Genomic DNA, 27294 nt, shown 5'->3' on the forward strand with positions numbered 1-27294 from the left:
GGGAGTGCATTCTGATGAAGTGAAGTGAATATTTATAATGCTATTTCTGACTTTTGTTGACTCCACAACATGGCGGGTATCTGTATGGCTTGTTTTTTTGTCTGATCGCCATCCTCAGATTATCGCATGGTGTGCTTTTTCTGTAAAGTTTTTTTTAGCAATGTTTATTATGAGTATTTCTGTAAATTGATGTGTCTCTCTGCAAAATCACCGGATGTTTTGGAACTACTGAACATAACGCGCCAATGTATACTGACTGATTTTAGGATATAAATATGAACTTTATCGAACAAAACATATATGTATTGTGTAACATGAAGTCCTATGAGTGTCATCTGATGAAGATCATCAAAGGTTAGTGATTCATTTTATCTCTATTTCTGCTTTTTGTGACTCCTCTCTTTGGCTGGAAAATGGCGGTGTTTTTCTGTGACTAGGTGCTGACCTAACATAATTGTTTGGTGTGCTTTCGTTGTAAAGCCTTTTTGAAAATCAGACACTGTGCCTGGATTTACAACAAGTTTATCTTTAAAATTGTGTAAAATGCTTGTATGTTTGAGGAATTTTAATTACGGGATTTCTGTTGTTTTGAATTTGGCGCTCTGCAATTTCACTGGCTGTTGGCGAGGTGGGACGCTACCGTCCCGAATATCCCAGAGAGGTTAAACTAAGATGTTGAGTCACTCACATGAGGATGCCGTGGGCTCTCTCCAGGAGCTTGCTGCTGGTGGAGTTGACAAAAATTCCTCCGTCCTCTTCCGTGTTGGACCCGCTGGATGACAGGCAGCTCTGACGCCCACCACGCCCATTCCAGCCCACACCATCCCTGGTTAGGAAGTTTCAAATGATCCACAGTTAAAAATATGCCTTGAGAAAATAGAGATTTCATTTTAGCTGGACAACTTGGAAAGAGCTGGGAAAAAGCTTAAATAAGAAAATGCTTGACCAACATTGACTCCATTTCATGTCCTGTAGACATATTAAGCATAACTACAAATGGCATATGCTATCCTAGCCCTAGGTTCAGCAGTGTAAAGCCTCAGGCCTCAAGGTAAACCCTGGTCATCCTAGCGAAGCGCCTGAACAAACAGCAGGTTTTTCTATCAACACAGCGGCTCGGGTCGGTTAACGGTCAACCCCTAACACCAAACCCCTTAAGCCCTGAGGGGAGGAGTCAGGAGAGAGAGAGAGAAAGACACTCCTGAGTAACCACTGGTAGTATACTGCGTCAGGACTGGGGAGGAGAAGGAGATCCATCATGGATTCCACCCGGTAAGCCATCAGGGCTGGAGAGGAGGAGATCCATCATGGATTCCACCCGGTAAACCATCAGGACTGGGGAGAAGAAGGTCATCTATCATGGATTCCACCCGGTAAGCCATCAGGACTGGGGAGAAGGTCCTCTATCATGGATTCTACCCGGTAAGCCATCAGGACTGGGGAGAAGGATATCCATCATGGATTCCACCCGGTAAGCCATCAGGACTGGGGAGAAGGTCATCTATCATGGATTCCACCCGGTAAGCCATCAGGACTGGGGAGAAGGCCATCCCAGCAGCCAGGGAGGGATGTTTGTTTTCACACTCCACACTTCACACTGACCCATAATGATTTATACACCACCTCCTACTGGGTCTGTGGTCACACACAACGACACGTTAAACACGGTATCCATGCGGGAGTACATATATAAATGTTACTAATGTGGGGGCTTCGTCTTTCCTACAAGCAGGACGGGGTCAGAGATTAGACACGTGTCCGTGGGGTGGCTTCATGGGTGATAAGTCCAAGGCCAACAGGTGAAGACTTATAGTACAGTAGTGTTGTTGGGAGTCAAATGTTGGAATGTATACTATCTCTAAAGATGGAAGACTGTTTGTTACACAAACCACTTCTACATTAAATATGGGGGGAAACAAAGCAAGCCATTTGTTTCCGGATTGTACCGTTTGATGTGGTCACCCAAATTAAAAAGATTACTCATTGTCTTAGGGTTTTATTTGCATAAAAAAACTATGAACACCAAAGTATTTATTTGCTAAGTCAGAGTAAAACAACACTGAGGTCTCAAAGTATTTGGCTTTTACGACACAGTCTAGGATCCCATGGTTTTTGTCACATTTGTTTTCCCCCATAAACTGATGGGGGAAAACACGGCATATTTTGCTCTGTTTCGTGCATTCACAGCCAAGAATAGTTTGGGACAGTGGAGACAGATTGAAAATAAGACTGAGCATAAATGGCTGTCTCTCTTGGTTTGGACTTAGCAGGACCTGTTTAGATTTCTCTAAACAGATCCAAAATACCGACTTTAGCCAAGCTACAGGAAGTAATCAGGTCCAAAATTCATATAAAGAACAGAGTAAATCCTGAAACCCAGTGGTGAGATATATTTCCAATTTAAACAGGCCTCCCAATAAGTTTTGATGATTTAAACTAGAGACCGATACCTCCGTTGACTAGGGAATTACAATTATAGCACTAAAGCAATATAAACAAAATGCCCTGGTGGAAATAAATTAGGTTTCCACCCTGACCACACTTGAGACTAACCCTAGAAATATGAAAATGAGTAAGAAATGTTTCAGTTGCCAGTTCTGAAATATGGATACTTGTCCCTTTAATAAGGATCTGCTCCTTTATCCAATTCTCACCTAAAATGACACACCCAAATCTAACTGCCTGTAGCTCAGGACCTGAAGCAAGGAGATGCATATTCTTGATACCATTTGAACGGAAACAATTTGAATTTTGTGGAAATGTGATATGAATATAGGAGAATAACACACATTAGATCTGGTAAAAGATAATACAAAGAAAAAAACATGCGTTTAAAAAATATTTTTTGTACAATCATCTTTGAAATGCAAGAGAAAAGCCATAATGTATTATTCCAGCCATGGCGCAATTTACATTTTGGCCACTAGATGGCAGCAGTGTATGCGCAACGTTTTAGACTGATCCAATGAACCATTGCATTTCTGTTCAAACGTTTGTATCAGTTTATTAATACATTTTCAAGTTCATAACTGTGCACTCTCCTCAAACAATAGATTGGTATTATTTTACTGTAATCGCTACTGTAAATTAGACAGTGCAGTTAGATTAACAAGAATTGAAGCTTTCTACCAATATCAGATATGCCTATGTCCTGGGAAATGTTCTTGTTACTAACAACCTCATGCTAATCGCACTAGCCAACGTAAGCACAACCGTCCCGTGGGGGACCCAACGATCCTGTAGAGGTTTTTAAACAATGTTCCTCTAATGCTGTGTATGCCACAAGGAGGAACGGCTACAGAATATGTTTGTTTTCAGAGTACCCCTCTGGACCACAGACAGTACTGTACTGTAGCGTCCATCTGAGAAGACCCCTACCGAGAGCCAGTATTTATCCATCTCCTGAAACACATAACTCTGACCTGACATCATGCAGGAAACAGCTGCATGTGGGCTTTACCACTAACTTAGTAACCCTGAGTGTGTGTGTGTGTGCAGGTGTGTGTGTCTGTGTGTCTCCTCCTCCAAATCATATTAGCAGGACTTGTGTAACTTGCCCTCTTGCAACAAAAGCACTGTTCTAAGGGTGGTCTTTTGCCACTTGCTGTATACTGGGGCAGTAATGTCATGCTATGGGGTTAATTAGGGGGTATGAGGATCTAGGGGGCAGTAATGTCATGCTATGGGGTTAATTAGGGGTTATGAGGATCTAGGGGGCAGTAATGTCATGCTATGGGGTTAATTAGGGGGTATGGGGAATTAGGGGGCAGTAATGTTATGCTATGGGGTTAATTGGGGGGTATGGTGATCTAGGGGGCAGTAATGTCATGCTTTGGGGTTAATTAGGGGGTATGGGGATCTAGGGGGCAGTAATGTCATGCCATGGGGTTAATTAGGAGGTATGTGGCACTAGGGGGCAGTAATGTCATGCTATGGGGTTAATTAGGGGGTATGAGGCTCTAGGGGGCAGTAATGTAATGTTATGGGGTTAATTAGGGGGTATGAGGCTCTAGGGGGCAGTAATGTAATGTTATGGGGTTAATTAGGGGGTATGAGGCTCTAGGGGGCAGTAATGTCATGTTACGGGGGTTAATTAGGGGGTATGGGGATCTAGCAGGCAGTAATGTCATGTTATGGGGGTAATTAGGGGGTACAGGGCTCTAGGGTGCAGCGGAAGGCGTTATGTGAGTCAGTGCACAATCATTATTTTAAAGCTTTGTTAGATTTTTCTCCAACCCATTGCCGAACAACCCTCCTCTTCTGTACTGGGGAGCATCATTATTAAACAACCCTCCTCTTCTGTACTGGGTAGCGTCATTATTAAATAACCCTCCTCTTCTGTACTGGGGAGCGTCATTATTAAACAACCCTCTTCTTCTGTACTGGGGAGCGTCATTATTAAACAACCCTCCTCTTCTGTACTGGGTAGCGTCATTATTAAATAACCCTCCTCTTCTGTACTGGGGAGCGTCATTATTAAACAACCCTCTTCTTCTGTACTGGGGAGCGTCATTATTAAACAACCCTCCTCTTCTGTACTGGGGAGCGTCATTATTAAACAACCCTCCTCTTCTGTACTGGGGAGTGTCATTATTAAACAACCCTCCTCTTCTGTACTGGGGAGCGTCATTATTAAACAACCCTCTTCTGTACTGGGGAGCGTCATTTTAAACAACCCTCCTCTTCTGTACTGGGGTGCATCATTATTAAACAACCCTTCTCTTCTGTACTGGGGAGCGTCATTATTAAACAACCCTCTTCTGTACTGGGGTGCGTCATTATTAAACAACCCTCGTCTTCTGTACTGGGGAGCGTCATTATTAAACAACCCTCTTCTGTACTGGGGAGCGTCATTATTAAACAACCCTCCTCTTCTGTACTGGGGAGCGTCATTATTAAACAACCCTCCTCTTCTGTACTGGGGAGCGTCATTATTAAACAACCCTCCTCTTCTGTACTGGGGTGCATCATTATTAAACAACCCTCCTCTTCTGTACTGGGGAGCGTCATTATTAAACAACCCTCTTCTGTACTGGGGAGCGTCACTGCCCTGGAAACTCTGGTGTGTTCAGCTCCTTAGTACAGAATCATCAACATTTTAGTCATTTAGCAAACACCGTTATCCAGAGCGACTTACAGGAGAAGGGCACATTGACAGATTTTTCACCTAGTCGGCTCAAGGATTCAAACCAGCAACCTTTTGGTTATTGGTCCAATGCTGTTAACCGCTAGGCTTCAACATATCTCAGCATACACCGTACAGTACACAGGTGGTCTTACCGTGGAGATTTCTCGTTGAGCGTGTTGCTGCCCTGCAGGTCCGATAGCGGTGTTCGTAGACTCTTTCTGACCACACCTGAGCCGGGAGAGACAGGGAAGGAGGAGAACACAACAAGGTGAGAGGACACACAAAGATGGACCAGGCCAAACCCAGACCAATGTTAGACCCCAGGACAATACCAGTTCTAACTCAGTGGACAGAACTGGGCTGTTTCTGGTTGTAATGATGTCATAATGACAGTTACATGTATCCAAATGTCTGATTTAAATCGGGTTATATAGTGCTAAAAATAATGGAGGTTAACAGTGAGTTTGGCTGTTAGCGTGGTTGTGAGAATTATGGAAGTCTGGAAGATCCACTTAGGAAGCGTTACTCAGTTTAGTTTGGACTAATGATTAACAAAGGTTTTAGTTCACTGTATGGACAAACACTTAAAGACAGTTATTGGAAACATGCCTTTAGTAATTGGGAAGGTCCAACACTAAGAACCACGATTCTAACTCCCCAAAAACCAAATGTTTATATAAACCCATGATTCATCCTGATATTCCAAGAAACATCTATTTTCTCAGAAGATGGTATTCTATGAAGAATTGCATGACGATATACATGAGGGGAGAATCTATGACTTTGTGGTCAAATATCCAAACATGCCAAATATAATTGAGCTGAATTGTTGCATTTAAAAGAACAATGGGTGCTTCTGGATCATGTTTAAATGAACCATTGTAGCTCTGAAGACAAAATATACATACACTCAATTCAGAGGCACCTATTTAAGTGAGATATTGTTGGCCTCCAATGGGAGAAAACAAACCGGTTTTGTCAGGAATGCATTTTTCAATAACTGTGACGGCTGTGTTTTTGGCAGCTGTGCGGTTTCCCTCAATCTGATTGGCTTATGACAGTTGGCAGAGGAGATGATGTAATCCATACACCAACATTCCATCTTCAAGTTGTGAAACCTCTGCCAATCACACACAGTGAGAGAAAACAGAGCATCTAGAAAGCATCCCATCACTGAGGAAGTGATTTGAAGTAAACTACATTCTAGCGACTCATTTCCGACTGGTTCAAGGCTTTATGCTATTTGGTTTTCAGTATCATCAGTATGTTCTGCTATATCCGGCGCTGTTGAAGGGTAAAAAGAGAAGAAAAAACAGTTGGCTACAAGCTCTTAAAAACTGTGCTTGGTGTGGACTTGATGTTGAACAACCTTGTGTATTTTTTTTAGAACACTTGAAGAGGGATATTATTGAAAAACCCTGAAGAATGTGTTATTTTTTCTAGAACAATTGAAGAGTGATATTATTGGTTTGTGTGTGAATAGGTTAGTTAGATTTACATGAGGGTGAGATGGAGGGACGGAAACCCCTCCAACCCAACCCCCATCCCTTACATGGACACCCTACCCGTCCAGATCGGCCCCTAGACCCTTCCCGTCCAGATCGGCCCCTAGACCCTACCCGTCCAGATCGGCCCCTAGACCCTACCCGTCCAGATCGGCCCCTAGACCCTACCCGTCCAGATCGGCCCCTAGACCCTACCCGTCCAGATCGGCCCCTAGACCCTACCTGTGGGCACTTCAAGTAGATCTGAGATGATTGAAATATGGTAACAGGATAAGCATAAACAAACAATATGGCAATAGCACAACCATGCCCTCTGATAGGCTAGATGTTCTCTATATTTCATTTAGAGGTGTGTCTGTGTGTTGTGGGGGGGTGCAGACTAGTGACATGGTGGACCAGTGAGTTGACACTTGATCTACGCCCCTGAGCAGGTACCAGGGCAGGGTAACAGGCCAGGGCCACCAGGGCAACATGGCGACAACACTGCATGTGTCTGTGGTGGTGGAGACTAGTGGTGTTACTGTGTCTTACCCCAGACCACAGCTTGGATTAAACAGGGAGTTAGAGTGCCTGTCACCATGCTAACAGGACCATTCAGTGCTGGGTCACCCCACAAACACAGAGTTAGTGAGAAGGTGTGGGGGGGGACTAGCATAGGCACATACTAGATCACATGCAAGACTGGCTGTTAAGACACATATAGGTGCATGCAGAGATTGGGGGAGGGGGAGAGGAGACCAACAAGCATCTCATTTAATGGAAGGATGAATAGAAACATTATGCCTTCTTGGTTCACCTACTAAATATCTAGACAGTACAGGTGGATGACAAATGCTGTGGAACTAAACTAATGATTTTAATGAAGAGTAAACAAGAGATCTTGGGGTTTTAAATTAGTTCCCCCTCACAAAAATGATATCTAAAGAATGCTATAATTCAACTCCATCACAATGTTTATTTACTAAAATGTCTCTGGTCTGATGCTGTTGGTCTACCTCACCCCTACGGTTACCCCTCACAGTTGCATGAATGTGAGGAGAGAGGGGTATTGTGGGAAATGCAGTCTTACTGTACTTCTCCTCTTTGCACCTCTGCAGGATCTCTAAACTTCTCTGATGCACAGGGTGATGCAGAAAGCTAAAACTATCCACACTGCACAAAACTGCACAGGGAGCAGCGGCATCATGCCCTTGGGAAGCAAAACAAAAGAGAAGAAAAAAAACAAACAAAAAAAGAAAGAGAGAAAAGACAGATTAGACAGCAGGAAGAATGAAGAGCAGCAGACTACAAGAGAGATACCTGCCAGACGTTCAGGAGAGAGGATATACACTACATTCAAACTGCAGTTGGGGTCAGAGGTGGGATCCGTTGTGGTTCTAGGCGGGTGAGTTTGACTAACGGTGACAGAGTTAACCTGCAGGATATTTCCCCTCCTTCACACGCTGTCAGCTTTAGGAGATCATGATGTCACCAGTGATGTCCCCTTTGACAGTGTTACATTTACATTTGGAGTGAGCGCATTTCTGAATGAGTAATCAAGAATTTGAACATTGAGTCATTTTTCTGACACACAATTCCGTCAATTGGTATGGGGCCCCTGCAGTTGGTATTGACGCTCATAAGGAAATTAATCAATGTCTTTACTGCTTTGTCAGCATGGAAGCTAGAAGTTACACTATGTCAAAGTGTGTTTAGGAATCAAAAAGGCTATTTGGTTATCTAGGAGTATGCAGTTCATATGGCTGAATCACAATGTCAATGTGTCTATGTTCAGTGCAGGCAGACAAGAAGTAGCAGCACTGTAGACTAAAGGGTTGAGGGACAGAAGGCACCACTGTAGACTACAGGTTTGAGGGACAGAAGGCACCACTGTAGACTAAAGGGTTGAGGGACAGAAGGCACCACTGTAGACTAAAGGGTTGAGGGACAGAAGGCACCACTGTAGACTACAGGGTTGAGGGACAGAAGGCACCACTGTAGACTAAAGGGTTGAGGGACAGAAGGCACCACTGTAGACTACAGGGTTGAGGGACAGAAGGCACCACTGTAGACTAAAGAGTTGAGGAACAGAAGGCACCACTGTAGACTAAAGATTTGAGGGACAGAAGGCACCACTGTAGACTAAAGGGTTGAGGGACAGAAGGCACCACTGTAGACTAAAGGGTTGAAGGACAGAAGGCACCACTGTAGACTACAGGGTTGAGGGACAGAAGGCACCACTGTAGAGTAAAGGTTTGAGGAACAGAAGGCACCACTGTAGACTAAAGAGTTGAGGAACAGAAGGCACCACTGTAGACTAAAGGGTTGAGGGACAGAAGGCACCACTGTAGACTAAAGAGTTGAGGAACAGAAGGCACCACTGTAGACTAAAGAGTTGAGGAACAGAAGGCACCACTGTAGACTAAAGATTTGAGGGACAGAAGGCACCACTGTAGACTAAAGATTTGAGGGACAGAAGGCACCACTGTAGACTAAAGATTTGAGGGACAGAAGGCACCACTGTAGACTAAAGGGTTGAGGGACAGAAGGCACCACTGTAGACTAAAGGGTTGAGGGACAGAAGGCACCACTGTAGACTAAAGGGTTGAAGGACAGAAGGCACCACTGTAGACTACAGGGTTGAGGGACAGAAGGCACCACTGTAGAGTAAAGGTTTGAGGAACAGAAGGCACCACTGTAGACTAAAGAGTTGAGGAACAGAAGGCACCACTGTAGACTAAAGGGTTGAGGGACAGAAGGCACCACTGTAGACTAAAGAGTTGAGGAACAGAAGGCACCACTGTAGACTAAAGAGTTGAGGAACAGAAGGCACCACTGTAGACTAAAGAGTTGAGGAACAGAAGGCACCACTGTAGACTAAAGAGTTGAGGAACAGAAGGCACCACTGTAGACTAAAGGGTTGAGGGACAGAAGGCACCACTGTAGACTAAAGGGTTGAAGGACAGAAGGCACCACTGTAGACTACAGGGTTGAGGGACAGAAGGCACCACTGTAGAGTAAAGGTTTGAGGAACAGAAGGCACCACTGTAGACTAAATAGTTGAGGAACAGAAGGCACCACTGTAGACTAAAGGGTTGAGGGACAGAAGGCACCACTGTAGACTAAAGAGTTGAGGAACAGAAGGCACCACTGTAGACTAAAGAGTTGAGGAACAGAAGGCACCACTGTAGACTAAAGAGTTGAGGAACAGAAGGCACCACTGTAGACTAAAGAGTTGAGGAACAGAAGGCACCACTGTAGACTAAAGGGTTGAGGGACAGAAGGCACCACTGTAGACTAAAGAGTTGAGGAACAGAAGGCACCACTGTAGACTAAAGAGTTGAGGAACAGAAGGCACCACTGTAGACTAAAGATTTGAGGGACAGAAGGCACCACTGTAGACTAAAGATTTGAGGGACAGAAGGCACCACTGTAGACTAAAGGGTTGAGGGACAGAAGGCACCACTGTAGACTAAAGGGTTGAAGGACAGAAGGCACCACTGTAGACTACAGGGTTGAGGGACAGAAAGCACCACTGTAGAGTAAAGGTTTGAGGAACAGAAGGCACCACTGTAGACTAAAGAGTTGAGGAACAGAAGGCACCACTGTAGACTAAAGGGTTGAGGGACAGAAGGCACCACTGTAGACTACAGGGTTGAGGGACAGAAGGCACCACTGTAGACTAAAGAGTTGAGGAACAGAAGGCACCACTGTAGACTACAGGGTTGAGAGACAGAAGGCACCACTGTAGACTAAAGGGTTGAGGGACAGAAGGCACCACTGTAGACTAAAGAGTTGAGGGACAGAAGGCACCACTGTAGACTAAAGGGTTGAGGGACAGAAGGCACCACTGTAGACTAAAGAGTTGAGGAACAGAAGGCACCACTGTAGACTAAAGGGTTGAGGGACAGAAGGCACCACTGTAGACTAAAGAGTTGAGGAACAGAAGGCACCACTGTAGACTAAAGGGTTGAGGGACAGAAGGCACCACTGTAGAGTAAAGAGTTGAGGAACAGAAGGCACCACTGTAGACTAAAGGGTTGAGGGACAGAAGGCACCACTGTAGACTAAAGGGTTGAGGGACAGAAGGCACCACTGTAGACTAAAGGGTTGAGGGACAGAAGGCACCACTGTAGAGTAAAGAGTTGAGGAACAGAAGGCACCACTGTAGACTAAAGGGTTGAGGGACAGAAGGCACCACTGTAGACTAAAGAGTTGAGGGACAGAAGGCACCACTGTAGACTAAAGGGTTGAGGGACAGAAGGCACCACTGTAGACTAAAGGGTTGAGGGACAGAAGGCAGGCATATAGAGTGGAAGCTAGCAGAGCTAGCTACTGAATGCAGGACAGTACTACCAGCACTAGGCACACACACTACAGGATACAAACAGAGGGGGGTATGGGACACAGCATGTGCCCTGGCTGCACTGGGGTCCACACGCACAGACACACGCCTTACAGCTACATAACTTCTGTATGCCTTATGACTGGTGTACTTGAATTAAAGGGACATTTCATAATGTTTCAACTTCATCATCTACAGCACCACGTGTGAAAATGATGCGTTTCTATGTTTTTTGTAGTAAAAATGTTTTGCAATATATTTTTTTCTCCAATGACATCATTGGTGTGCATCATTTTAACCAATTATGAGTAAGCATTTCCTTCTAATTGCTTACTAATGGTCTACTAAGGCTTGATTAAAAATAACAAACCAACTGGTTAAAATCCGATGATGCACAGCAATGATGTGCATCATTTCTCCCTCAAAAAAAATGTCCTTGAGAGGAGGGGAAACGTGCAATATTCACATATGTTGATGTTTGGGTAGTGCTGGAGAGGATGAATATGAAGTAAAAAATAGATATACATTTCCCTTTAAAAAGGAGCCTAAAGGGGGAAAAGGACCCAGGAGCCTAAAGGGGGAAAAAAAGGACCCAGGAACCTAAAGGGGGAAAAGGACCCAGGAGCCTAACGGGGAAAAAAGGACCCAGGAGCCTAAAGGGGGAAAAGGACCCAGGAGCCTAAAGGGGGAAAAAAAGGACCCAGGAACCTAAAGGGGGAAAAGGACCCAGGAGCCTAACGGGGAAAAAAGGACCCAGGAGCCTAAAGGGGGAAAAGGACCCAGGAGCCTAAAGGGGGAAAAGGACCCAGGAGCCTAAAGGGGGAAAAAAAGGACCCAGGAGCCTAACGGGGAAAAAAGGACCCAGGAGCCTAAAGGGGGAAAAAAGGACCCAGGAGCCTAAAGGGGGAAAAGGACCCAGGAGCCTAAAGGGGGAAAAGGACCCAGGAGCCTAAAGGGGGAAAAGGACCCAGGAGCCTAACGGGGAAAAAAGGACCCAGGAGCCTAAAGGGGGAAAAGGACCCAGGAGCCTAAAGGGGGAAAAGGACCCAGGAGCCTAAAGGGGGAAAAAAAGGACCCAGGAGCCTAACGGGGAAAAAAGGACCCAGGAGCCTAAAGGGGGAAAAAAGGACCCAGGAGCCTAAAGGGGGAAAAAAGGACCCAGGAGCCTAAAGGGGGAAAAGGACCCAGGAGCCTAAAGGGGGAAAAGGACCCAGGAGCCTAAAGGGGGAAAAGGACCCAGGAACCTAAAGGGGGAAAAGGACCCAGGAACCTAAAGGGGGAAAAGGACCCAGGAGCCTAAAGGGGGAAAAGGACCCAGTGTGCAGCACACTCACCAGTCTTCCTGTGTACGTGTCTCTTCCCAGACTCCCTGAAGGCCACCATGGCTCTGAAGAAGGCTCTGAGGACAGCCCAGCGGAAGGTGGCTGGGGGGTCGATGCCCATCAGGCCACAGATGAAGGCGTTTTTGCTGCTCTTCAGTAGGGCCACGATGTCCGGACGCATATGGTCCGTATTCTTCTCCCGGAAGTCCTGTGTGGGGATACGTGAGTGTGATAGAGAGACAGAGATAAAAAAAAAGAGAGTGTGCGTGAGAGTGAGAGCGAGAGAAAGAGAACAAGGGAGAGAGTACGTGTAAGAGAGAGAGAGACAGAGAAAGGGAGAGAGTATGGGTGAGAGAGGAGAGAGAGAGACAGAGAAAGGGAGAGAGTATGGGTGAGAGAGGAGAGAGAGAGACAGAGAAAGGGAGAGAGTATGGGTGAGAGAGGAGAGAGAGAGACAGAGAAAGGGAGAGAGTATGGGTGAGAGAGAGAGAAAGGGAGAGAGTATGGGTGAGAGAAGAGAGAGAGACAGAGAAAGGGAGAGAGTGTGTGTGTGTGAGAGAGAGAGGAGAGAGAGAGACAGAGAAAGGGAGAGAGTATGGGTGAGAGAGAGAGGAGAGAGAGAGAGACAGAGAAAGGGAGAGAGCATGGATGAGAGAGAGAGGAGAGAGAGAGAGACAGAGAAAGGGAGAGAGCATGGATGCGTGTGAGAGTGAGAGACAGAGAAAGGGAGAGAGTATGGATGCGTGTGAGAGTGAGAGACAGAGAAAGGGAGAGAGTATGGATGCGTGTGAGAGTGAGAGTGAGAGACAGAGAAAGGGAGAGAGTGTACGTGTAAGAGAGAGAGACAGAGAAAGGGAGAGAGTATGGGTGCGTGTGAGAGAAAGAGCGAGAGAAGAGCTAAGCATTGCACTCGGTTCACCCTCAGTTTAACGTACACATAAGCTCAGCTTCAATACATCTTTCAGCTTTTAATTTCCTCTCTAGTGAGACTTTCATTGGAACAGGTAGGCAGCTTCTTGTATGGCAGAACTCCTGAGGTTTGAACTGGATTGCAACACCACTAATTAAAACCTTTCTTAATGCTCCTCTCCGCAGGGTAATTCTATTGATTGATGCCTCATATATTGCCAATGTGGTTCCAACCAAGCCCTGAAATGTTACTTGGACTCTGTTCCATCCAAACACAACAATAGTAAATCCCATGGAAATGAACAGGTTGAATGAGTGCAAGAGAGAATGAAGCGTTTGTAGTTCGCAGGAGACGACACAGAAACCAGTTGAGCGAAACACGACTGCCCAGACCTGCACAATGTGTGACATATTCCTGGTTGCCAAGTCTGAGGTCTGGGTTATAGGACTCTGCAGCAGGGAACTGGGCCAAGAGAGTGATTAACAAATCATCCTGTACAGGTGTAAGTCTTCACACCCCCCCCCCACACTGAGGTGACCCCTATATCCTTAACACTGCCGTGCTAACCTGAACCCCCCCCCCCCCCCCCCCCCCCACACACTGAGGTGACCCCTATATCCTTAACACTGCCGTGCTAACCTGAACCCCCCCCACACACTGAGGTGACCCCTATATCCTTAACACTGCCGTGCTAACCTGAACCCCCCCCCCCACACACACTGAGGTGACCCCCATATCCTTAACACTGACGTGCTAACCTGAACCATGCTGGCTCTGATGTTCTCTTTTCACATGGTCCTTTCCAGGAGTCTACCTGCCAGAGTAAACAGTAGTTTGTCCTACATACATTTCCATTCCACTCCATGGAATGATTTAAGCTAGGACGCTATGACACACATGAAGCTCTTGTTGACCCAGACAGTCAGACACTGACCTTGACCCCGTATTTGACCTTGCCGGCGTAGTGGCGGATGATGAAGGCGGGCTCCATGACGGCGGGAAACTCAATGTAGCCGTTGCCCTCATGCTGCCGCTTGAACTTGTCCAGCAGAGTCTGGTTAGAGGCCTGGGGGAAGCTGGGACAAGGACGGCAGGGGGGTTGGTGTCATCATGTCTCAGGGGGGATCATAATACAGACACACGCAGGAACATGAGCAGAGACACACGCTGGAACACAGAAACACACGCAGGAACACAGAGACACACGCAGGAACAGAGACACAAGCAGGAACACAGAGACACACGCAGAAACACAGAGACACACGCAGAAACACAGAGACACACGCAGGAACACAGAGACACACGCAGGAACACAGAGACACAAGCAGGAACACAGAGACACAAGCAGGAACACAGAGACACACGCAGGAACATGAGCAGAGACACACGCTGGAACACAGAGACACACGCAGAAACACAGAGACACACGCAGAAACACAGAGACACACGCAGAAACACAGAGACACACGCAGAAACACAGAGACACACGCAGAAACACAGAGACACACGCAGAAACACAGAGACACACGCTGGAACACAGAGACACACGCTGGAACACAGAGACACACGCTGGAACACAGAGACACAAGCAGGAACACAGAGACACACGCAGGAACACAGAGACACACGCAGGAACACAGAGACACACGCAGAAACACAGAGACACACGCAGGAACACAAGCAGGAACACAGACACACGCAGAAACACAGAGACACACGCAGGAACACAGAGACACACGCAGGAACACAGAGACACACGCAGGAACACAAGCAGGAACACAGACACACGCAGAAACACAGAGACACACGCAGGAACACAGAGACACACGCAGGAACACAGAGACACACGCAGGAACACAAGCAGGAACACAGACACACGCAGAAACACAGAGACACACGCAGGAACACAAGCAGGAACACAGACACACGCAGAAACACAGAGACACACGCAGGAACACAGAGACACACGCAGGAACACAGAGACACACGCAGGAACACAGAGACACACACAGGAACACAGAGACACACGCAGGAACACAGAGACACACGCAGGAACACAGAGACACACGCAGAAACACAGAGACACACGCAGAAACACAGAGACACACGCAGAAACACAGAGACACACGCAGGAACACAGAGACACACGCAGAAACACAGAGACACACGCAGAAACACAGAGACACACGCAGAAACACAGAGACACACGCAGAAACACAGAGACACACGCAGAAACACAGAGACACACGCAGAAACACAGAGACACACGCAGAAACACAGAGACACACGCAGAAACACAGAGACACACGCAGAAACACAGAGACACACGCAGAAACACAGAGACACACGCAGGAACACAGAGACACACGCTGGAACACAGAGACACAAGCAGGAACACAGAGACACACGCAGGAACACAGAGACACACGCAGGAACACAGAGACACACGCAGAAACACAGAGACACACGCAGGAACACAGAGACACACGCAGGAACACAAGCAGGAACACAGAGACACAAGCAGAAACACAGAGACACAAGCAGAAACACAGAGACACAAGCAGGAACACAAGCAGGAACACAGAGACACAAGCAGGAACACCGACAGACGGACAGACACCTATTCATTCCGCTCCCCTCTTCTGGTCCCTATTGAATAATGATTCTGATTATACAGGAGCACAAAGACTTACGGGTGGTTCCAACATCCATAGAATGTAGTCACCCATGAACACTGACGTAAAGTCAGTTTTATATTTCCCCCGATAATGGCTAAGGCAAGGATTAATGGAGGGTGAGCTGATCCTAGATTTACACCTAAGAGTCAAACTCTCCCCATAGGGAGAATGTGGTTGGCCAGAGGACGACGATAAATTCCTGCTTTCTCTCATGCCTTTAGAGACGCTGCACAGCAGTCCCCTGCCAGAAGTGTTCACAGTAAACCAACAGCTTACAGAAAGAGGACAGGAAGAGTGGGACAGGGGGAGGCTAAGGGGAACTTGAGCTATGAAAAACACAGAGCGCCAGGGACTCGATTTCCAGCTATTTCAAGTGGGAGGAATTCAGTGTGTCAGTGTCCAGATCAGGAAGAAGCAGACTATTTAGTTACAGCACATGGAGAGGGAATTACCAGGATGTTGTACTGAAACAAAAATGTCAAATTTCAGCCATGCTTATGAATGAGTTCATATATGCTTATTAAAATGGTCTGTCATCAGACGAGGACTGTTAGGATATCAGGTTATGTATATTTTAAGACTTCATAGAGTCTGCATTATGATGCAACCTGAATATCTCCCATTACAGAGTATCATTGTTCTCCACTATAACATCACCTAGTCAGTCTTACGGAGTGGAATCACTGGTCGTATTTTGACCCAGGTCTGAGCGAGAGCGAGAGAGAGAGAGGTCTAATGGACTCACTTTGACTCCTCATCCAGCAGGTGGAGCAGCGCAGTGGGCTTCTTACTGATGAGGTTGATGCAGCCTGTGTTGTCGATGTAGTCAATGTTGTGCCAGCTGATGCCCTCCGCCCTGTACTCCTCCTATACAATCAAATCAAATGTTATTTGTCACATGCGCGGAATACAACAGGTTACCGTGAAATGCGTACTTAAAAGCCCTTAACCAACAATGCAGTTAAGAAAACATGTTTGTTTAATCAAGTAAAATGAAAATAATAAGGCTATATACAGGGGGTACCGAGTCAATGTGTGGGGGTACCGAGTCAATGTGTGGGGGTACCGAGTCAATGTGTGGGGGTACCGAGTCAATGTGTGGGGGTACCGAGTCAATGTGTGGGGGTACCGAATCAATGTGTGGGGGTACCGAATCAATGTGTGGGGGTACCGAGTCAATGTGCGGGGGTACCGAGTCAATGTGCGGGGGTACCGAGTCAATGTGCGGGGGTACCGAGTCAATGTGCGGGGGTACCGAATCAATGTGCGGGGGTACCGAGTCAATGTGCGGGGGTACCGAGTCAATGTGCGGGGGTACCGAGTCAATGTGCGGGGGTACCGAGTCAATGTGCGGGGGTACCGAGTCAATGTGCGGGGGTACCGAGTCAATGTCGCGGGGTACCGAGTCAATGTGCGGGGGTACATGTTAGTCGAGGTCATTTGAACATGTAGGTAGGGGTAAAATGACTATGCATAGATAATAAACAAGGGGGGGTCAAAACAAATAGTCCAGGTGGCCATTTGATGGATTAATTGAACACTGAGCTGTAGTCAATGAACAGCGTTCTCACGTGTTCCTTTTGTCCAAGTGGGAAAGGGCAGTGTGGAGTGCAACAGAGAACGCGTCATCTGTTGGGGCGGTGTGGGAATTAGACTGGGTCTAGGGTTTCCGGGATGAACAAATAGAAACATGAAGATGTGATCTCACAATGCTATGGTTCAACACTCAAGGTTTGGTCCTAGTAAGTCTAGTAAGAATCTTATCAACTCGTACTAAATACCACTGAGCCCCATAACATTGTATGGGACATCCCTCTTCTATGCTGTCTAAGTTCTACAGAGGTTTGGGTTGTCTGCCATAACTGCAGAGGCAGAACACTATGCATATGATAGTGGAGTAGGGGATAGCCCTGACAAACATCAATCACATTTCATCCCAAGGACAGGTAAAACAAGATTGTGGCCTGTACTCTAACTGTGTTTCTTCACTCTTGGCACTGGAGGTTGGTCGCACCTTAATTGGGGAGGACGAGCTCTTGGTAATGGCTGGAGTCGAATAGGTGGAATGCAATCAAATACATCAAAAACATGGTTTACATTTGTTTGACGCCATTCCAGCCATTATTATGAGCCGTCCTCCCCTCAGAAGCCTCCACTGAATCTTGGCCTGAACAAACAAAACAACAGTGTTCCAGTAGTAGTGTCGATACTGGGCCTGAACAAACAAAACAACAGTGTTCCAGTAGTAGTGTCGATACTGGGCCTGAACAAACAAAACAACAGTGTTCCAGTAGTGGTTTCGATACTGGGCCTGAACAAACAAAACAACAGTGTTCCAGTAGTAGTGTCGATACTGGGCCTGAACAAACAAAACAACAGTGTTCCAGTAGTAGTGTCGATACTGGGCCTGAACAAACAAAACAACAGTGTTCCAGTAGTAGTGTCGATACTGGGCCTGAACAAACAAAACAACAGTGTTCCAGTAGTAGTGTCGATACTGGGCCTGAACAAACAAAACAACAGTGTTCCAGTAGTAGTGTCGATACTGGGCCTGAACAAACAAAACAACAGTGTTCCAGTAGTAGTGTCGATACTGGGCCTGAACAAACAAAACAACAGTGTTCCAGTAGTTGTGTCGATACTGGGCCTGAACAAACAAAACAACAGAGTTCCAGTAGTAGTTTCGATACTGGGCCTGAACAAACAAAACAACAGTGTTCCAGTAGTAGTGTCGATACTGGGCCTGAACAAACAAAACAACAGTGTTCCAGTAGTAGTGTCGATACTGGGCCTGAACAAACAAAACAACAGTGTTCCAGTAGTGGTGTCGATACTGGGCCTGAACAAACAAAACAACAGTGTTCCAGTAGTTGTGTCGATACTGGGCCTGAACAGACGAAACAACAGTGTTCCAGTAGTAGTTTCGATACTGGGCCTGAACAAACAAAACAACAGTGTTCCAGTAGTAGTGTCGATACTGGGCCTGAACAAACAAAACAACAGTGTTCCAGTAGTGGTTTCGATACTGGGCCTGAACAAACAAAACAACAGTGTTCCAGTAGTAGTGTCGATACTGGGCCTGAACAAACAAAACAACAGTGTTCCAGTAGTAGTGTCGATACTGGGCCTGAACAAACAAAACAACAGTGTTCCAGTAGTGGTTTCGATACTGGGCCTGAACAAACAAAACAACAGTGTTCCAGTAGTAGTGTCGATACTGGGCCTGAACAAACAAAACAACAGTGTTCCAGTAGTAGTGTCGATACTGGGCCTGAACAAACAAAACAACAGTGTTCCAGTAGTAGTGTCGATACTGGGCCTGAACAGACAATACAACAGTGTTCCAGTAGTTGTGTCGATACTGGGCCTGAACAAACAAAACAACAGTGTTCCAGTAGTAGTGTCGATACTGGGCCTGAACAAACAAAACAACAGTGTTCCAGTAGTAGTGTCGATACTGGGCCTGAACAAACAAAACAACAGTGTTCCAGTAGTAGTGTTTTTTTTCCTGTTAGGCTAGAACACAGCACAACCCTTCCCTGTGCTGAGCCTGCCTGGACCACCGTGCTGTGCCAGCCTGGACCACCGTGCTGTGCTGTGCCAGCCTGGACCACTTTGTGGTTTAATAATATGAAAAGCATTCTTAGTATTTTGCAGTGTTTCTCCCCTACTGCACGTTGTTTCCTTGACTCGCTGGGGAAAAGAACGGAGCGATAAAGGGCTATAATCCCAGTGAGAGTTTCATCAAATCAATTGAGCCTCCTTTCCCCTCCTCTCTATTAGCCAAAACACACACAGTCAGCTGAACAAACCAGTCAATCTGTTATCCCTCTGCCCTCGCAAATAACGACGGGGAAATACCAGAACCAACCTCATTGGTGGCAGCATGGGCACAGAAACAATAACCTAATACGGTGGTTTATGATCCCAGTCTGCAGAAGAATGGAATGAACCAACGGCCCAGTCCTTCAATGCTTAGCAGAAATGTTCATATTAGCCAGCCATGAACATTGTACAAGCTGACAGTGTTCATGGTTAGAATTTGGGAAAGGGGAGCTGATCCTAGATCTGTGCCTAAAAAGGGACCATATATATGCATTGTGTTTACACCACAAACACTGAACAAGGTCCTATAAAATGTTGTTGTGTATATTTCCCATATGGTAGGCTCAGGCTGATGTGTAACTGAATGTCATAGTGCATACAGCATCTGCTATGTTTGTCTGTTAACCTCCATCTCTATTCTGCTTCCCTCTCTTGACTCCATCACGTCTCCTTCAGTGAGCCTAGATCTATCCAACAACCTGAATGGACCCTGGTAGCACATGGAAAAAACAGAAAATGACATTTACAAGATCTCTATAAAATGGTAAAAACACATACCAAACCACATACCATTAACTGCATAATGAGCGCTTGTGTGCGTGTGCGTGTGTGTGTGTGTGTGTGTGAGCATGTGTGAGTGTGTGTGTGTGTGAGAAGAGCGTGTGTGTGAGAAGAGCATGTGTGTGTGTGTGTGTGTGTGAGAGCATGTGTGTGTGTGTGTGTATACACAAGTGTGTGATGTGCCTTACGATTCCAAGAATCCCTCCAGTGTGTAGTGATTTATGATGGTGATGTCATGCCTGCCAGATGTAGCTGGAGATGAGCCAACCTGACGTCTGTACACTTTGTCCCCCCCGTCGCTTGTTCCAACGCGACGGGGGGGGGGGGGGGGGCACGCACGCACACACACACACACACACACTTCCTTTCATTGAGGGGCAACTAGCACCTCCCCTCGCACACTGTCAGAGTTACCCAACACAAAGGAAACGGCTCAGTCCAACAATATTCAAAGGACTTGGCAAATGCAAATACAGGCTAGCAGAATATATCTCTTTAGACAGAATACTTATGGGGGGAAAAAATCTCCTTGATGCCACCTTGATATTGTCTCCATGTTGATCGGTCATCTATTAGGGCCACCACTAGGCCTTCACAATGCAGCCTCTCATCTCTTCGGTTTCCTACAACTAGATGTGCAGGTCAGTCACGCTATCACAACAATACAATCCAGATATGCAAATAAATCCCCTGCTTTATTCAATTTCCTATGAGCACAAATAACCTGCCATCTGCTGACATCGAGCCCTTGAACAATGCTAGGACGGTTCTACACCGTGGCTGACCCTGCCTCCAAACCATGGTACATAACCCAGTCCTTATTTTCTGTTAACCAGAGGACTTGGACGTCTCCAAATGGGACCTTCCTGTCAAGTAAAGCACTGGGCAAAACGTGCCTGGACAACTACGGTGAGTGCTTGGAAAAGGTAAAGCACTAGAATCGATGATCCGTGTGCTACTCAAGCAGGTCACATTCACAGCCCGATTCTTGGACGTCAACACGGTCACACGTTGATGATGGGCTGGTGTGTTCTCATTCTAACAAGGTCTGAACATGCCTGTCTGCACAGAGCGCCTTTTAGTGGGACTTACAGGATCATACAATATGGAGACATTTTCTAGTCACAATCATTATCATGGACTTTGAGGGCACGTTGGTGCTTTATGGACTATGACTTCAAGCAGCCCCAGTTCAGTCAGTAAAACCATCAAGGCCCATGCTGTGTTTAACAGTATGAACATGCCAACTTCAGCACAGCGTAACAACACGAGACAAGATGATCAACACGATAGTGGTTAGCTAATAGCAGTATGAAGACTGTTGACCCTGCTAGCTGGCTGTGTACAGTACAGTAGACCACCATACTAGCTGGCTGTGTACAGTACAGTAGGCCACCATGCTGTTCATTGAGTGTGAATGGACCATAAACACAGCTCTAATGACAGTCCTGCTCTATGTTGCCAGCAGTGGTTTAGACGTCTGATGGTTTGCCAACACTTAGAGTGTGGAGTTATTAGCTGATATGACAGTCACTGGGGAGTGAGAAGCTGCAGCCTGCTGAATGACGCACTCCACCCGCTCTCTGGAGGAATTCAGGCCGCACACACACACACACACACACACACACACACACACACACACCTCTTATAGCAAAGCCTCTACGAGAATGTGCATGCCTGGGATGTCTCAATTTTTTTTTAAGAATTTGCATTTATAAGATCAAAATATGTATTTTCTAAAAGGTATCAGATAAGCACATGACCACCAGAAACGGTAGTGGATAAGGACATTTACAACCACCAGAAACGGTAGGGGATAAGGACATTTACAACCACCAGAAACGGTAGGGGATAAGGACATTTACAACCACCAGGTAGGGTATAAGGACATTTACAACCACCAGAAACGGTAGGGTATAAGGACATTTACAACCACCAGGTAGGGGATAAGGACATTTACAACCACCAGAAACGGTAGGGGATAAGGACATTTACAACCACCAGAAACGGTAGGGGATAAGGACATTTACAACCACCAGAAACGGTAGGGGATAAGGACATTTACAACCACCAGGTAGTGGATAAGGACATTTACAACCACCAGGTAGGGGATAAGGACATTTACAACCACCAGAAACGGTAGGGTATAAGGACATTTACAACCACCAGAAACGGTAGGGGATAAGGACATTTACAACCACCAGGTAGGGGATAAGGACATTTACAACCACCAGAAACGGTAGGGGATAAGGACATTTACAACCACCAGGTAGGGGATAAGGACATTTACAACCACCATAAACGGTAGGGTATAAGGACATTTACAACCACCAGAAACGGTAGGGTATAAGGACATTTACAACCACCAGGTAGGGGATAAGGACATTTACAACCACCAGAAACGGTAGTGGATAAGGACATTTACAACCACCAGAAACGGTAGGGTATAAGGACATTTACAACCACCAGGTAGGGGATAAGGACATTTACAACCACCAGAAACGGTAGTGGATAAGGACATTTACAACCACCAGGTAGGGGATAAGGACATTTACAACCACCAGGTAGTGGATAAGGACATTTACAACCACCAGGTAGTGGATAAGGACATTTACAACCACCAGAAACGGTAGGGTATAAGGACATTTACAACCACCAGAAACGGTAGGGGATAAGGACATTTACAACCACCAGGTAGGGGATAAGGACATTTACAACCACCAGGTAGGGGATAAGGACATTTACAACCACCAGAAACGGTAGTGGATAATGACATTTACAACCACCAGAAACGGTAGTGGATAAGGACATTTACAACCACCAGGTAGGGGATAAGGACATTTACAACCACCAGGTAGGGGATAAGGACATTTACAACCACCAGAAACGGTAGTGGATAATGACATTTACAACCACCAGAAACGGTAGGGTATAAGGACATTTACAACCACCAGAAACGGTAGGGGATAAGGACATTTACAACCACCAGGTAGGGGATAAGGACATTTACAACCACCAGGTAGGGGATAAGGACATTTACAACCACCAGAAACGGTAGGGGATAAGGACATTTACAACCACCAGAAACGGTAGTGGATAAGGACATTTACAACCACCAGGTAGGGGATAAGGACATTTACAACCACCAGAAACGGTAGTGGATAAGGACATTTACAACCACCAGGTAGGGGATAAGGACATTTACAACCACCAGAAACGGTAGGGTATAAGGACATTTACAACCACCAGAAACGGTAGGGGATAAGGACATTTACAACCACCAGAAACGGTAGGGGATAAGGACATTTACAACCACCAGAAACGGTAGTGGATAAGGACATTTACAACCACCAGAAACGGTAGGGGATAAGGACATTTACAACCACCAGGTAGGGTATAAGGACATTTACAACCACCAGGTAGGGTATAAGGACATTTACAACCACCAGGTAGGGGATAAGGACATTTACAACCACCAGGTAGGGGATAAGGACATTTACAACCACCAGGTAGGGGATAAGGACATTTACAACCACCAGAAACGGTAGGGTATAAGGACATTTACAACCACCAGAAACGGTAGTGGATAAGGACATTTACAACCACCAGAAACGGTAGGGGATAAGGACATTTACAACCACCAGAAACGGTAGGGGATAAGGACATTTACAACCACCAGAAACGGTAGGGGATAAGGACATTTACAACCACCAGGTAGTGGATAAGGACATTTACAACCACCAGGTAGTGGATAAGGACATTTACAACCACCAGGTAGTGGATAAGGACATTTACAACCACCAGAAACGGTAGGGGATAAGGACATTTACAACCACCAGAAACGGTAGGGGATAAGGACATTTACAACCACCAGAAACGGTAGGGGATAAGGACATTTACAACCACCAGAAACGGTAGGGGATAAGGACATTTACAACCACCAGAAACGGTAGGGGATAAGGACATTTACAACCACCAGGTAGGGTATAAGGACATTTACAACCACCAGGTAGGGTATAAGGACATTTACAACCACCAGGTAGGGGATAAGGACATTTACAACCACCAGGTAGGGTATAAGGACATTTACAACCACCAGGTAGGGGATAAGGACATTTACAACCACCAGGTAGGGTATAAGGACATTTACAACCACCAGAAACGGTAGGGTATAAGGACATTTACAACCACCAGGTAGGGGATAAGGACATTTACAACCACCAGAAACGGTAGGGTATAAGGACATTTACAACCACCAGAAACGGTAGGGTATAAGGACATTTACAACCACCAGAAACGGTAGGGTATAAGGACATTTACAACCACCAGAAACGGTAGGGGATAAGGACATTTACAACCACCAGAAACGGTAGGGGATAAGGACATTTACAACCACCAGAAACGGTAGTGGATAAGGACATTTACAACCACCAGAAACGGTAGGGGATAAGGACATTTACAACCACCAGGTAGGGTATAAGGACATTTACAACCACCAGGTAGGGTATAAGGACATTTACAACCACCAGGTAGGGGATAAGGACATTTACAACCACCAGGTAGGGGATAAGGACATTTACAACCACCAGGTAGGGGATAAGGACATTTACAACCACCAGAAACGGTAGGGTATAAGGACATTTACAACCACCAGAAACGGTAGTGGATAAGGACATTTACAACCACCAGAAACGGTAGGGGATAAGGACATTTACAACCACCAGAAACGGTAGGGGATAAGGACATTTACAACCACCAGGTAGGGTATAAGGACATTTACAACCACCAGAAACGGTAGGGTATAAGGACATTTACAACCACCAGGTAGGGGATAAGGACATTTACAACCACCAGAAACGGTAGGGTATAAGGACATTTACAACCACCAGAAACGGTAGGGTATAAGGACATTTACAACCACCAGGTAGGGGATAAGGACATTTACAACCACCAGAAACGGTAGGGGATAAGGACATTTACAACCACCAGAAACGGTAGGGGATAAGGACATTTACAACCACCAGGTAGGGGATAAGGACATTTACAACCACCAGGTAGGGGATAAGGACATTTACAACCACCAGAAAAATGTCTGCCTGCTTATGACAAGCAGCACGTGGTTCCTTTAGTACATTCTTATGAGTATTGGGTTCAGAACTATACCAGAGTATTGTCTTGTTCACTTCAGTAACAGTCTAAAGTTTGGACACTCCTACTCATTCCAGGGTTTTTCTTTATCTTTACTATTTTCTACATTGTAGAATAATAGTCAAGACCACAATGCCAAGAGTGTGCAAAGCTGTCATCAAAGCGAAGGGTGGCTACTTTGAAGAATCTCAAATATAAAATATATTTAGATTTGTTTAACACATTTTTGGGTTACTACATGATTCCATATGTGTTATTTCATAGTTTTGATGTCTTTAGTATTATTCTACAATGTAGAAAATAGTAAAAAATAAAGAAAAACCCTTGAATGAGTAGGTGTGTCCAAACTTTTGACTAGTACTGTATACCAGAGTATTGTCTTGATTGAGCTCCAACACTATACCAGAGTATTGTCTTGATTGAGCTCCAACACTTCAGAACTATACCAGAGTATTGTCTTGATTGAGCTCCAACACTTCAGAACTATACCAGAGTATTGTCTTGATTGAGCTCCAACACTTCAGAACTATACCAGAGTATTGTCTTGATTGAGCTCCAACACTTCAGAACTATACCAGAGTATTGTCTTCAGAACTATACCAGAGTATTGTCTTCAGAACTATACCAGAGTATTGTCTTCAGAACTATACCAGAGTATTGTCTTCAGAACTATACCAGAGTATTGTCTTCAGAACTATACCTCCAACACTTCATTCACTTCAGTGCTCTTGTAAGACCATTCATTTCATAAGCCATTTGTTCTGCTGAGGAACAGTACATTTTAACATAGGAAATCCCATTAAATCTGACTTATTAGTAGCATGATGCAATGGCCCAACCTCACCAAAGCATGAAGCAAACAAACCCTCTTAGAAGTTGAGTGAGTGCTGTACACGTTCAAAAGCCGTGGCTAATTTTTAACATGGAGGTTAATGACGGCAGTGACTTTATGGATGGGTGCCTTTGTACAGGAGGCCTCCTTGAGCAAATACAGTATGTGTCATTACCGAGATGGTACTGTTAAAAGGAACTCTCCAATCAGTTTCAGTTGTACTCACTAAGGCTTCATTTAGACAGGCAGACACATTCTGATATTTTTTCACTAATTGGTCTTTTGACCAAGCAGATCACCTTTCAAAAAGATTGATGTCATTGGTCAAAAGACCAATAGGTGGAAAAAAATATCAGAATTGGGCTGCCTGTGTGAATGCAGCCTAAAAAGTACTAAAGGACAATCGTGATTAAACATGATGTTTACCTACAAAGCTGATCATGACCGAAACAACCTTTCTCTCCAATCCAGTCAGTTAACACCAACACACCTCCATCATAATGAGGGTTGAGGAGGTAACAGCCATCCATCATAATGAGGGTTGAGGTGGTAACATCCATCCATCATAATGAGGGTTGAGGAGGTAACATCCATCCCTCCATCATAATGAGGGTTGAGGAGGTAACAGCCATCCATCATAATGAAGGTTGAGGAGGTAACATCCATCCATCATAATGAGGGTTGAGGAGGTAACAGCCATCCATCATAATGAGGGTTGAGGAGGTAACATCCATCCATCATAATGAGGGTTGAGGAGGTAACAGCCATCCATCATAATGAGGGTTGAGGAAGTAAGATAGATCCATCATAATGAGGGTTGAGGAAGTAAGATAGATCCATCATAATGAGGGTTGAGGATGTAAGATAGATCCATCATAATGAGGGTTGAGGATATAAGATAGATCCATCATAATGAGGGTTGATGAAGTAAGATAGATCCATCATAATCAGCAGTCAGAGGGTTGAAGAGGTGAGTCATGTGGCGGTCAGCCCCATAATAAACCCTATTGCATAACCCACTGGAAGAGCTGGTCTCCTCTTTAAAGAACCACTGTATTGTA

At 45.6% G+C, this 27294-nt stretch overlaps 1 protein-coding gene across 13 annotated transcripts in view; it reads right to left on the minus strand.

Moving 5' to 3' along the window:
• Positions 1 to 27294, minus strand: part of LOC110506951 (unconventional myosin-IXAa) — a 196555-nt gene that overhangs the window by 47691 nt on the left and 121570 nt on the right. For 12 of the 13 annotated variants that reach the window (XM_036963813.1, XM_036963820.1, XM_036963816.1 and 9 more), the window contains 6 exons: positions 16613 to 16734; positions 14124 to 14265; positions 12292 to 12487; positions 7703 to 7822; positions 5281 to 5356; positions 689 to 826 (listed from right to left, as the gene is read on the minus strand). In XM_036963813.1, the coding sequence (XP_036819708.1) occupies positions 689 to 826; positions 5281 to 5356; positions 7703 to 7822; positions 12292 to 12487; positions 14124 to 14265; positions 16613 to 16734 (794 nt within the window). The remainder of the gene's footprint in view (positions 1 to 688; positions 827 to 5280; positions 5357 to 7702; positions 7823 to 12291; positions 12488 to 14123; positions 14266 to 16612; positions 16735 to 27294) is intronic. The other variant, XM_036963823.1, reaches the window with a different exon arrangement.

Source organism: Oncorhynchus mykiss, chromosome 26 (assembly GCF_013265735.2).
Source record: "Oncorhynchus mykiss isolate Arlee chromosome 26, USDA_OmykA_1.1, whole genome shotgun sequence".
Taxonomy (NCBI): Eukaryota; Metazoa; Chordata; class Actinopteri; order Salmoniformes; family Salmonidae; genus Oncorhynchus; species Oncorhynchus mykiss.